Genomic DNA, 13,162 nt, shown 5'->3' with positions numbered 1-13,162 from the left:
TAGAGTGCTTCAAAGCATCACCTGTGTTTCTGGTGGAAATAAGACCAGGCTTAACTTTTTCTTTTTTTCCCCCCTTTGGCATCAGACTTATAGTTTTTTGTTTGTTTGTTGTTTTCGTTGTTGTTGCTGTTTTTGTTGTTGTTGTCCTCCCATTTCCTTTTCTCTCTTTCTCTCTCTCTTTTTTGATCATTTTTTCTTTTTTTTTTTTTCCAGGCTTATGACATCTAGTTAAAGGCCCAAACATTACCCCACTGCAAACAAGGAGGAACCATGCAGAGGACTGACCAGTGGGAAAGAGAAGACAAACTGTAATAGCAGAGTGCAAATGCATACACCAGAAACACTTTCTGAAGTGCCAGACCCTGGACAGTGTATGACCCCTTTTTAATGTAGAATTGATCTCAGGTGCAGAAAACACAACTAGCTTTCAAAACACACAAAAGACAGAAACTTAGTCAAAATAACAAGACAGAAAAAGAAATCACAGTCAGAGACTTAGTCAAAACATATATACACAATATATCTGAACATAAATTTAGAACAACAGTCATAAACTACTAGATGGACTTGAAAAAAGCATAGAAGATACCAGAGAAACCCTTGCTGCAGAGATAATAGATCTCAAAAATTCTAAGGCTGAAAATAAAAATATGCTGTAACTGAAATGCAGAACTGACTGGCTATAGTCACAATGACAATGGAAGGAGCTGTGGAGAGAATACAGAAGATAAAACTACAGAAAATAATAAATTTGAAAAGAAGAAGGGAAGAAGCTCATGAAGGTGACATAAGGAACTCAGAGATTCATTAAGTGAAATAATATCTGTATCACAGGACCCCTGGAAGAAAAAGAGTGGGAAAAGGGGGCAGAAGATTAACTTGAACAAATTATACCTGAGAACTTCCTTAATCTGGGGAAGGAAACAGGCATTCAAGTTCAAGATGCACAGAACACTCTCCTCAAAATCAACAAAAACAGGTCAACACCACAACATATCATAGTGAAACTTGCAAAATACAAAGATAAAGAGAAAATTCTGAAAGCAGCTAAGAATAAAAGGTCCTTACCCTACAAGGGAAGACACATAAAGTTGGCAACAGACTTGCCCACTGACACTTGACAGGACAAAAGAAAGTGGCAGGATATATTTAACATGCTAAATGAGAAAAATATGCGGCCAGGAATATTTTGTCCGTCATGGCTGTCATTCAAAATAGAAGGAGAGGTAAAGAGTTCACAAGACAAGCAAAAACTAAAGGAGTTCATGAACAGTAAACCAGCTCTGAAAGAAATATTAAAGGAGACCCTTTGAATGGGAAACAGAGTCCAAAAGTAACAAAGAATAGAAAGGAACAGAGACAGTATACAGGAACACTGACATTACAGGTAATACAATGGCATTAAATTCATATCTCTCAAGAATTACTCAATGTAAATGGACTAAAGCTCTAATTAAAAGGCATACTGTATCAGAATGGATTAAAAAACTCAATATGCTGCTTCAAAGAGACTCATTTTAGACCTAAAGGCACTTCCAGATTAAAAGTAAGGGGTTAGAGAACCATTTATAATACCAATGGACATCAAACGAAAGCTTCAGTATCCATACTTATATATCAGAAAAACTAGATTTTAAACTAAAGGCTATAATAAGAGATGAAGAGGGGCACAATATCATAAAAACGGGGTCTATCCAACAAGATCTAACAATTGTAAATATATATGCCCCTAATTTGGGAGTAGCCAAATAAATTAATTAATTAATAACAAACTTAAAGAAACTCATTAATAAAAACCATACAATAATAATAGGGGACTTTAACACCTCACTCTCAGCAATGGAGAGATCATCTAAGCAGAACATCAACAACAAAAAACTGATACACTGGACCAGATGGACTTAACAGGTATATTCACAGTATTCATCCTAAAGCAGCAGAATACACATTCTTTTTGAGTGCATATGTAATATTCTGCAGAATAGATGACATAACATATTAGGTTACAAATCAGGCCTTAAACACTACAAAAAGACTGAGATCATACCATGCATATTTTCAGACCACATTCCTATGAAACTTAAAGTCACCTGTAAGAAAAAATTTGGAAAGACCACAAATATATGGAGATGAAAGAATATCCTACTAAAGAATCAATGTGTCAACCAGGAAATTAAAAAAAAATTTAAAAAATACATGGAAGCAAATGAAAATGAAAATATCACAGTTCAAAACCTTTGGGATGCAGCAAATGCAGTCCTAAGAGGTAAGAATATAACAACACAGGCCTTCTTCAAGAAGCAGTAAAAGTCTCAAATATACAACCTAAAGCTCCTTACATCTAAAGGAGTTGGGAAAACAGCAGCAAATAAAGTCTAAATTCAGCAGAAGAGAAATAATAAAGATTAATGATACAGAAAAAAAAAATAGTAGAACACATCAACAGAAACTAGGAGCTGGTTCTTTAAAAGAATTAACAAAATTAATAAACCTCAAAGAATACTTAACAAAAAGAAAAGAGAAAGGCTCAAATAAATAAAATCATGAATGAAAAGGGGGGATCACAACCAACACCTCAGAAATACAAACAATTAGAATATTAGGAACAATTATACACCAACAAATTAGGCAATTGGAAGAAATGAATAAATTCCTATAAATATATAACTACCAAAACTGAGTCTGAAAGAAAGAGAAAATCTGAACAAACCATAACTAGCAAAGAAATTTAACCAGTAATCAAAAATCTCCCCAAAAACAAGAGTCCAGAACCAGATCGCTTCCCAGGGGGAATTCTACCAAACATTTAAAGACTTAATACCTATTCTTCTGTTTCAAAACTGTTCCAAAAAATAGAACTGCAAAGAAAACTACTAAACTGATTCTATGAGGGCAGCATTACCTTGATTCCAAAACCAGACAAAGACCCCACTAAAAAGGATAATCACAGACCAATATCTTTAATAAACATGGAAGCAAAAATTCTCAACACAATCCTAACTAATTGAATCCAATAGCACATTAAAAGGATTATTCACTACAAGCAGGTTGAATTTATTCCAGGGCTTCAAGGGTGGTTCAATATCTTCAAATCAATCAAGGTGATACATCACATTAATAAAAGAAAGAATAAGAACCAGATGATTCTCTCAATAGATGTAGAAAAAGCATTTGATAAAATACAGCATCATTTCCTGATAAAAATCCTCAAGAAAGTAAGGAGAGAGGGAACATACCTTAAAATCATAAAGGCCATATATGAAAGATGCACAGCTAACATCATCCTCAATGGGGGATAATCGAGAACTTTTCCTGTAAGGTCAGGAACACAATAAGGAAGTCCACTCTCACCACTGTTGTTCAACATAGTACTGGAAGTCCTAGACTCAGCAATCACACAACAAAAAGAAATAAAAGGCATCCAAATCGACAAGAAAGAAGTCAAACTTTCACTTGTCGCAGACAACATGATACTTTATGTAGAAAACCCAAAACACTACACTAAAAAATTTCTAGACTAATACAGGAATTTGTCAACATTGTAGGATATAAAATCAATACAGAAGTCTGTTGCATTTCTATATACCAATAATGAAGCATCAGAAAGAGAAATCAAGGAATGGATCTCATTTACAATTGCACCAAAAACCATAAGATATCTAGGAATAAACCTAACCAAAGAGGTAAATGATCTGTACTCTAAAACTATAGAACACTGATGAAACAAACTGAGGAAGGAACAAAGAAATGGAAAAACATTCCATGCTCACAGATTGGAAGAACAAATATTATTAAAATGTCTATGCTACCCAAAGCAATCTACACATTCAGCAATTTCTATCAAAATAAGACCAGCATTTTTCACAGACTAGAACAAACAATTCTAAAATTTGTAAAGGACCCCAAAAAAGACCCCAAACAGCCAAAGGAATCTTGAAAAAGAGAAGCAAGTCTGAAGGGATAACAATTCTGGACTTCACGCTGTATTAGAAAGCTATAGTCATCAAGAGTGTGTGGTACTAGCACAAAAACTGACACATAGATTGATGGAAAAGAACAGAAAACCCAGAAATGGACCCTCAACTCTATGGTCAACTAATCTTTAACAAAGCAGGAAAGAATGTCCAATGGAAAAAAGACAGTCTCTTCAACAAATGGTGTTGGGAAAATTGGTCAGCCACATGCAGAGGAATGAAACTGACCACTTTCTTAAACCATATACAAAAATAAATTTAAAATGGATGAAAGACCTAAATGTGAGACATGAAACCATCAAAATCCTAGAAGAAAACACAGGCAGCAAGTTCTTTGACCTCAGCCACAGCAACATCTTCAAAGGCAAGGGAAACAATAGCAAAAATGAACTATTGAGATCTCATCAAGATAAAAAGCTTCTGCAGAGCAAAATAAATAATCAACAAAACTGAATGGGAGAAGATATTCGTAAACGAGATATCAGACAAAGGACTAGTTTCCAAAATCTATAAGTATTCATCAAACCCAACACCGAAAAAATTAAAAATCCAGTCAAGAAATGGGCAGAAGACATGAACAGACATTTCTCCAAAGAAGACATACAAATGACTAACAGACACATGAAAAAACGCTCAACATCACTCAGCATCATGTAGATACAAATCAATACCACAATGAGATGACAAATTGCACTACTAGATATTTATCCAAAGGATACAAAATAATGATTTATTTATTTATTTTTTTTTTTTAAAGATTTTATTTATTTATTTGACAGAGAGAAATCACAAGTAGATGGAGAGGCAGGCAGAGAGAGAGAGAGGGAAGCAGGCTCCCTGCTGAGCAGAGAGCCCGATGCGGGCCTCGATCCCAGGACCCTGAGATCATGACCTGAGCCGAAGGCAGCGGCTTAACCCACTGAGCCACCCAGGCGCCCCAAAATAATGATTTAAAAGGACCCATGCACCCCAATGATTATAGCAGCACTATCCACAATAGCCAAAATATGGAAAGAGCCCAAATGTCCATAGACTGATGAATGGATAAATTAGAAGTGATATACACACACACAATGGAATATTACACAGTTATCAAAAATAATGAAATCTTGCCATTTGCAATGACATGGAAGGAGCTAGAGCATATTGTGTTGAATAAAATAAGTCAGTCAGATAAAGACTCATATGTGGAATTTAAGAAACAAAACAGATAAACATAGGTGAAGGGAAGGAAAAATAAAATAAGATAAAAAAAGAGGGGGGGGGGCACCTGGGTAGCTTAGTCCTTTAAGTGTCTGAGTCTTGGTTTTGGCTCAGGCTGTGATCTCAGGATCATGAGATCAAGCTCTAAGACACTCTCTGTGCTCAGCATGGAGTCTGTTTGAGATTCCCTCTCTGTCTCCTTACGCCCCTCCCCTCGCTCTCTAAATAAATAAATAAGTAGATAGATATTTTTTTTTTTTTTTTAAGAGAGGAAGACAGGGGTGCCTGGGTGGCTCAGTGGGTTAAAGCCTCTGCCTTCAGCTCAGGTCATGATCCCAGGGTCTTGGGATGGAGCCCTGCACTGGGCTCTCTGCTCGGCGGAGAGCCTGCTTTCCCTCCTTCTCTCTCTGCCTGCCTCTCTGTGTGCTTCTGATCTCTGTCTGTCAAATAAATAAATAAAAATCTTAGGAAAAAAAAAGAGAGAGAGAGAGAGAGCGAGAGGAAGGCAAACCAAAAACGACTCTTAACTATAGGGAAAAAAACTGAGGGTTGCTGGTGGGGAGGTGGTTTGAGGATGGGATAAGCGGGAGATGGGCATTCAGGAGGGCACTTGTAATGAGCACTGGACATTGTATCAAATGATGTATCACTAAATTATTCCTCTGAAACTAACTACACTATATGTTAACTAATGTTAATTTAAATAAAATCTTGAAATAAAAATAAATTAAATTATCACACAATTCAAAGTAATCAAAAGAATATTGTTGAAATTCAGATAAAGACACCTTACCATTCATTTCCTTGTGAAGGGTTTTCTAGTAGCACTCGGATTATGTATAATAAGCAGCTTAATAATTTGAGAGAAAAATTGAATAGACGAATTCTTAGACCTTTAAACAAACAACAAAAATTTAATTTTTATTTGAACTTAGTCCATGAAGGACCAAAAAAGGTCAAAAATAACTTTAAGTACAGAATTTAAATTGTATTCAGACACTACAATATCATAATTGTCTAAACTCTTAAAATTTTAGGTAGCCGATTTTAATTAATTAAACATTGAAAAAAAATTGACATTGACAGATTGTATGCACTGAAAATGGCACTGAATTTTATACCAAAGAATAAATCTAAGTTTGAGCATTCAGAAGTCACAAAAATCATTTCCCATCAAGATATGCCCAATATGCTTAGAAGTGTAAGCAATTTTTATTTCCATGAATTTTGGAATAAATTTTACCTAGCTAGAAAATCTAGCCGCTTACAAATTCACCAGATAATTTATAAATCTTTTACTTTCAGAACACCTTGTGGAGTTGATTATAGAGAAATTATAATCATGTATATAATTATATATATATATGCATATATACATACATATATGCACACACACACACACTCAATTAGTAATTATATAATTGAAGAAGAGTCCTAATAGCATTTTCTGGAAAATACATGCATACATACACACTTTTTAGTTCAACCAGCTGAAACTTACTTTTGACTTTAGGCTGAATACCAATGAAATCTTAAATATTTAGGGGATATTAAGACTGCTATGTATGTATCTATAAAACTGTATAGGTCACAGTTATGTAGCCTATAGTACTTGATGGTGAAGAAGAGCAATTAACATAAGGCAAAATATGCCTAAAGTCTGATTAATAGAAGTATTACCTTTCCTGTAATTATCAGGTGGTATCTGATTCATGCATTATGAATAAAATTTTGAGAAAGGTCTTCTTATAATTATTACTTAATAAAATCTGGAAATCAAATGTCATCTTTTTACTCCGCTATATATGAGTGTACTTGAGGTAACATTTCTTAACAGCAAAATGCTAATGCTTATTAATTGTATAATTTTTCCTAAGTTTCCCTATTAAAATGCTAGGTACATTTTATGGGTTAGCTTCTTTATAAAATCTTTTAAACTGTTAATGAAATTGCGCTGATTTTATAGAACTGGCCTCTTCAAATGTCTATTTAATCAAAATTGGCTGCTGGTGAAGTATTCAAATAATGCACCTATCTTTTCTGGCCTGGAAAGATAGCATTGTCAGTATCAAAATCAAGGACACTTATTCAGATGATGCGGCTGCTTTAGGTAATACTTATTGGTGGGACTTCCTTGGAAATTCTAAACAACCAAATTGGAAAGGCATAAGATATTATTAGTCTTAACTCTGCAGCTAATATGCCATTAAGAATCTCTAACCAGTGTGCCTTACGTACTGAAACAGTCCCTATACTCTATTTGGATAAATTCCCACAACTCAGGCTTTTTCTCTTTGAACCCTATAGAGACACAACTCAACCTAGACCACCCCAAGAAGATTCCAGGATCAAAATTCAAAAAGAACAAAGTCTACAACAATCTAATATAGACCTCTCCTTTTTTGTGTTGACATTTTAAACAAAAGTCATATGAAAAACTGCACATTGACTCATTATATATGGCTTCTAAAAAATGTGTGGTATTACAGGGAAGCGACAAGTATCACTGACACATCAGCCTTGAATGGTCTTAGGTCAGTGGCTATGCTAATTTCATGTCTTCTTGAAGTTGAAATGTTTCCCAAATTTATCTGGTGAGAAAAATCAGTGGTGTGAAACTGTGGGCTGAGGCTATACTTTCTGATTCAAAATCTCCAAAGAAGGTTGCTAATAATCTGTACATTTCAGAAAGCCCTTATGATGCATGACTGGGAAACATTAAACTCTTCCTCAATAAATCAATTATTCCTGTTCGTAAGAGCCTAATCAGTATCCCTTAAAATAAGGGTACCCTGATTTAAGGTCTTTTCCTCAATGTCTCGACTAATCCAGATGGTTCTCTCACAAGTCTGCTTATTGATGTGGGATTTGGAGAATTACAGGTATTCAAAAACCCTACCAACACCAAATGTAACATCTATGCTTTCTAAACTTTTATAGCCTGGTAGACAAGATTATCAATATTCATTCTAGATAAAAGATATTTTGCAAAAGGATTGCACAGCTGAATTTTTTAGGCAATTTTTTAAGGCAAATATGTACAAACACATAGACAGGAGAATAAAATAAATGACTTACTTGATCTCTGGTTTTTGATAAAAAATAACTTTAGCCTCTCTTTAAATGTGTTTTCATTCATATAGAATTCAACTTGAACCCTGCAAGCAAAAGATAAAAGTACAATTAATCTAAAGATAAATACATTAAAAAATAATTTTATTTAATGCATTAAATACTTTGCGTGAATCCCCACTACAGAAAATAAAAATTGAGTAAAAATGCTGAAATTTTTGGAGAGAAAGAGTTACTTTCTAATTCTAAACATAGAATAAGTTCAAATACAATATATAATTAATTCTATTATCTGTATTAACAGATGTAATGCATGGCATAGATAATTCAAAACAGCAATAATATGTGTCTTTGGAATAATTTTGAAACAGTGTTTTCCCAAGTTTTTTCTCTGTCACTGGAATCATTTAGGTGTCTGAAGGATCCAGTTTGAATACTATCACCTGATGCACTGCGTCAGAATCTTAAGGGACTGGGCCTGAAACTCTATTTTTAAAAAGTCTTTCTTTTTAAAGAAAAAAACCATCATGACCCTATTTGGGACACCACATTATGGGACACTTAACCTCTTTATTTATTTATTTAGGCTCATAATAAAATATACATGGTCAACAAGGAGTTGTAATGAATGACAAGTAGAATGTTAAAGTCAACATAGATAGGTTATAAACCAGACAAAACAATTACGGAACTGATTTTATATATTTAATCTTCAATACAATAATACCAACAGTGTAAAAAACAGTAGCATACTAATAAATACATTTGCTTTCTCCCTAAATTCCAGCAAACTTCTCTCACATGCTGACTAATTAATATTTTCAAAATGCTAACTGAAAAGAAATATTATGTTCATGATGATTTGTTAATAATTATCATTTGAAATTATATTTTTATTGGAAATTTTCTTAATTAAATGGTCATAAGTACAACTTATTTTAAGTTATGATTCCAAAATAGCTAAGAAAGCACTTTAATATTTACACAACAGACTCAATTTCATTTTTCCTAACATCATGAAATTTTGATAATGTGATCTGTATAAATTAGAAACTTTATTTTGTAACTGGTATTTTGTAACTCTTAATCCCCTTCACCTATTTTGCACTTCCCAACTCCTATCCCCTCTGGCAACCACCATTTTATTATCCATATCTCTGAGTTTTGTTCTTATTTTGTTTGTTCATTTATTTTGTTTTTTTCTTTAGATTAGTGAATATAAGTGGAATTCTAGTTTTAAAATAAGTCTGTATAAAAAAAAAGTCTGTATAGCAAGATGAATATAATCAATAATATTGTATTGCAAGTTTGAAAGTTGATAGGAAAGTAAATCTTAGAAGTTATCATTACAAGAAAAGAAATTCTAGTTTAGTCCAGTAAGTCTGTATGGTGATAAATGGAAACTAGATTGATTTTGGTGATCATTTCACAATGTAAACAAATGTTAAATCATTATGCTTGCACCTGAAACTAATATAATGTTGTATGTCAATAATACTTCAATTAAAAATTGCAATATCCTCCAGCAAAACATTTACATATGCAAGTACATAAACTTATACACTTATACACACTACAAAAGTGCATGAACACACATGCATGTATCTTAAGAATATCCAGGAGTATCTTAGGAATCCATCATTGAATCTGTTTCCCTTATTTTTTGTACTGAAAAGGCAGTTCATTTTAAATAAAGCAACTATAACATTGATGTCAAGCTGAATTATTTCAAATCTGCTATGGCTACAAAAGTAAATTTGAAAGGAGATATCGTTATTATGCAAATAATTCTGCAAAGGGCCATACAAGTTTGCTCCAGAGTTACCAAATTTATAAGACTATGAGTCCATTCTTCCGATAATATCTGAAGTTCAGTATTGGGTGTGTAACAGAGATGTAACTAAAATTAGGTCATTTAAAGCCTTATGCAAAATAATGAAGGATCTGGAAAGCATCTCATATGAAGACAAATTTAAAGAACTGGAAATGTTTAGCCTAAATATGAAAAGTTAGCAGTAACAGAATATCTGTCTTAAATACTGAAGTGAACATCATTATTAAAATGAATTGACTCATAATATGATGCTCTATTATATAGGATTAATCATAGAGAAATAGGAGAATTAGGAATGAGATTACCCAATTTGTAAATGATCATCAATGTGAAGTGAAGAGCTCTCCAATATATAAAAATGTACAAAAGACTGGATAACAGTTTGAAATACTGTGACTGATTTTTATTTCATTTTTTTCCTGAGGTAAAGCCAATTTTGCATGAGATAAATTCTCTCATTAAATACTTCCAGATTCCCTACTCATTATAATATTATGTGAAGTAAAACTATTAATAAATATAGTGATATCTGAGTCAATATGATCACCAAGGAGCATAAGACATTAAAGCATAAGTTTATAGAAATGTTTTTTTTAACACTAAGGCTAACATACAAACAAAGCAAAACACTTTTTGATCCATATCTTTTCTTGGGTAGAGAAAAATGACTAAGTTAACTACTCATAATATTGAGCAGAGTTTTCTTTTATTTTTGTAATAACAACCTTTCCCAGAATCAAAGCCAGTTAGTGTTAGTGTATTCTTGGAGGACCTTCTTAGCACCATACAGTTCTCTAAAACTCAGGGACTTAGTACAGAGTTTAGTGTTTATGCTTCCTAATTTTTTCCATGATTTTATCTTAAATATCCACTTCATATTTCCTTTTCCAGATTTAAATGTGCTTTCCCTTTTTTCCTTCTCTCCTTCCCCTTCCTTCCTTTGATCCTCCCTACCTTCCTTCCTTCCTAACTCTCTCCTCCCAACTAACTTTATCTGAATTTATCTCCATTCAAATAGGTCAACTTAATGCACTCTCTAGATCATTCCCAGAACACCACAGTTTTAGTCACATTTACCTCAATGTAACAGTGAAATTATAATTGTATTTTTAAAAATGGAATTACAATTAGTACGTGGTATCTTGTCCTATTGATATGTTCTCATTGTTTAAAAATATTAGCTTTATATTGGTCAACGACATTTTATTTGATTTGCATAGACCGTACATATTCTTTGTGACATTTATTTCTGGGTATTTTACAATTTTGGTTGCAATTTTTTAAGTGTTTTGTTCTAACTTTCAACTTTTGGTTTTAGTATTATAAATGGCTACCATATTGAATTCCTTCATATGCAATAATACATTTTTTTCAGATTTATTGCTTGCATTTTCTGGACAATCATGTCATCTAAAAATCAATATTTTTATTTACATTTGTTATTATGTTGACTAGCACTTATTGAAGAAAAAATATCAACTGTGGTATGTACTCTTAGAAGGCCTCTTATGCTTTAGCAATAATTATGTTGTTGACCCTGAAACTACAAGAAACATTTATATCTTACTAAAAGATATATTGACATATCTTTTATAAAGCTATAAAAAAGATATAAATAGATACAAAAAGATATTGAAAAAGATAAAAAAGATATAAAAGATAAATTGATTGCTATCAAATGTCTTTCTTGATTCTGTCAAGTTGATGGTACCTTTTGGGGATATTTTTGACAGTGATTTGATGAATTGTTCTAATAGTTTTTCTATCTTGCAATTATTTTTTTCAATTCTTGACTAATTTTGGTAGTCATGAATTATTCAGGTAATTTACTCATGGATTCATTTTCTTATATTTTTAGAAGTTTTTCCTCCTTAGTCATAACTAACTAGTATATTGATGTGCTATCATCTTTAGATTATTCCAACATCTTCCAATATGAATTGAAAAAATATACAAATTGAAAACCTCTCCAGATTTTTCTATAACAATTTGATTACTACAAAAGATACTTTGTATAACCATTGTCAATTTGCCTTAATATTAACTTCAATTTGTTACTTTTTTTCTTTTCTTTTCCTTCTGTTGCTCTGTTTATTTAAATTTAGTATAAAAATCATGCAAGATCTTGTTAAAAGCCAACTTCCTTGTCTCACTCTTAAAATTCTTTACTAATTCTAAGATAGGCCTCACCATTTTAACCACACAAAAAATAATTCTGAACCAGACTGTAAACACATTGTTCTTTCAGAAAAACTATTTCACTTTTTTCAAGTGCTAATAATACCCTGGGCTCTGTAGGATATCAAACCTTTGCATATATTCTCTTTGGGACTTGTAATATGTACAAGGAAGAGTCTTCCTCTATTTCTATTTGGTGCTCTCCCTTACTACCTCCCTCTGAGACTGTCCTATTAGTCACAGAGTCCATGCATGAGTATTTATGATTATATTCAACTCTAACAAGGCAAAACCTGCCTGGATGTTCTGGTCTCAGCAGATAGGTTCAGTGGACACATGTTAGTCTCTCTGTATATCGTTGGTGAGTGTTTTCTTTGGAAAAGCTACATCTGGATGTCAAGTTAATGTACATAGCTCCACTGCGATTTCCATGTCTAAGAACGTTTCCCTTGGCATCATTTTTGTGCTTTTAAATTGGTGCATCTTTCTAACTCTCTGTTGGGTGCTCTGACTCCGAAGAATAAGGAAAAAAAAGGAAAGTCTCTCTGCATATTACTAGCAGGTTTCTCTCACTCTATTCCCACCACTACTAAAACTTAAAATGGGGCTGGTATTTATGAGAATTACACCTTTCCAAATATACATTACTGTAAATGTATTTATTTTTTCTAAAGTCATTGATATGCACCAAATTATGTCCCCTAAAAAGATATATTCAAGTCCTAACTCCAATATCTCATGTGACCTTATTTGGCAATGAGTCATTGCAGACATAGTTCAATTAAGATTAGGTCATACTGGAGTAGGATGAGTCTGTAACCCAGTACCACTCATCTCTTTATTAGAGGAAAATCTGGACACTGACGAAGAAGAAAGATGGCCATATGAAGACAGAGACAAA

The 13,162-nt window shown here is 32.9% G+C and overlaps 1 protein-coding gene across 3 annotated transcripts in view; it reads right to left on the bottom strand.

The window, feature by feature from the left end:
* The window catches only part of KCNT2 (potassium sodium-activated channel subfamily T member 2), a 250,958-nt gene extending 242,626 nt beyond the window's left edge, over positions 1-8,332 (bottom strand). For all 3 annotated transcript variants that reach the window (XM_032318559.1, XM_032318558.1, XM_032318557.1), the window contains exons 1-2: positions 8,256-8,332; positions 5,971-6,070 (exon numbers count right to left, since the gene is read on the bottom strand). In XM_032318559.1, the coding sequence (XP_032174450.1) occupies positions 5,971-6,070; positions 8,256-8,316 (161 nt within the window). In that variant the 5' untranslated portion in view covers positions 8,317-8,332. The remainder of the gene's footprint in view (positions 1-5,970; positions 6,071-8,255) is intronic.
* Positions 8,333-13,162: the final 4,830 nt, after the last annotated feature.

This window comes from Mustela erminea, chromosome 17, assembly GCF_009829155.1.
Source record: "Mustela erminea isolate mMusErm1 chromosome 17, mMusErm1.Pri, whole genome shotgun sequence".
Taxonomy (NCBI): domain Eukaryota; kingdom Metazoa; phylum Chordata; class Mammalia; order Carnivora; family Mustelidae; genus Mustela; species Mustela erminea.
The sequence above is the reverse complement of the archived record's forward strand: the minus strand, read 5'-3'. Positions and strand labels throughout refer to the sequence as shown.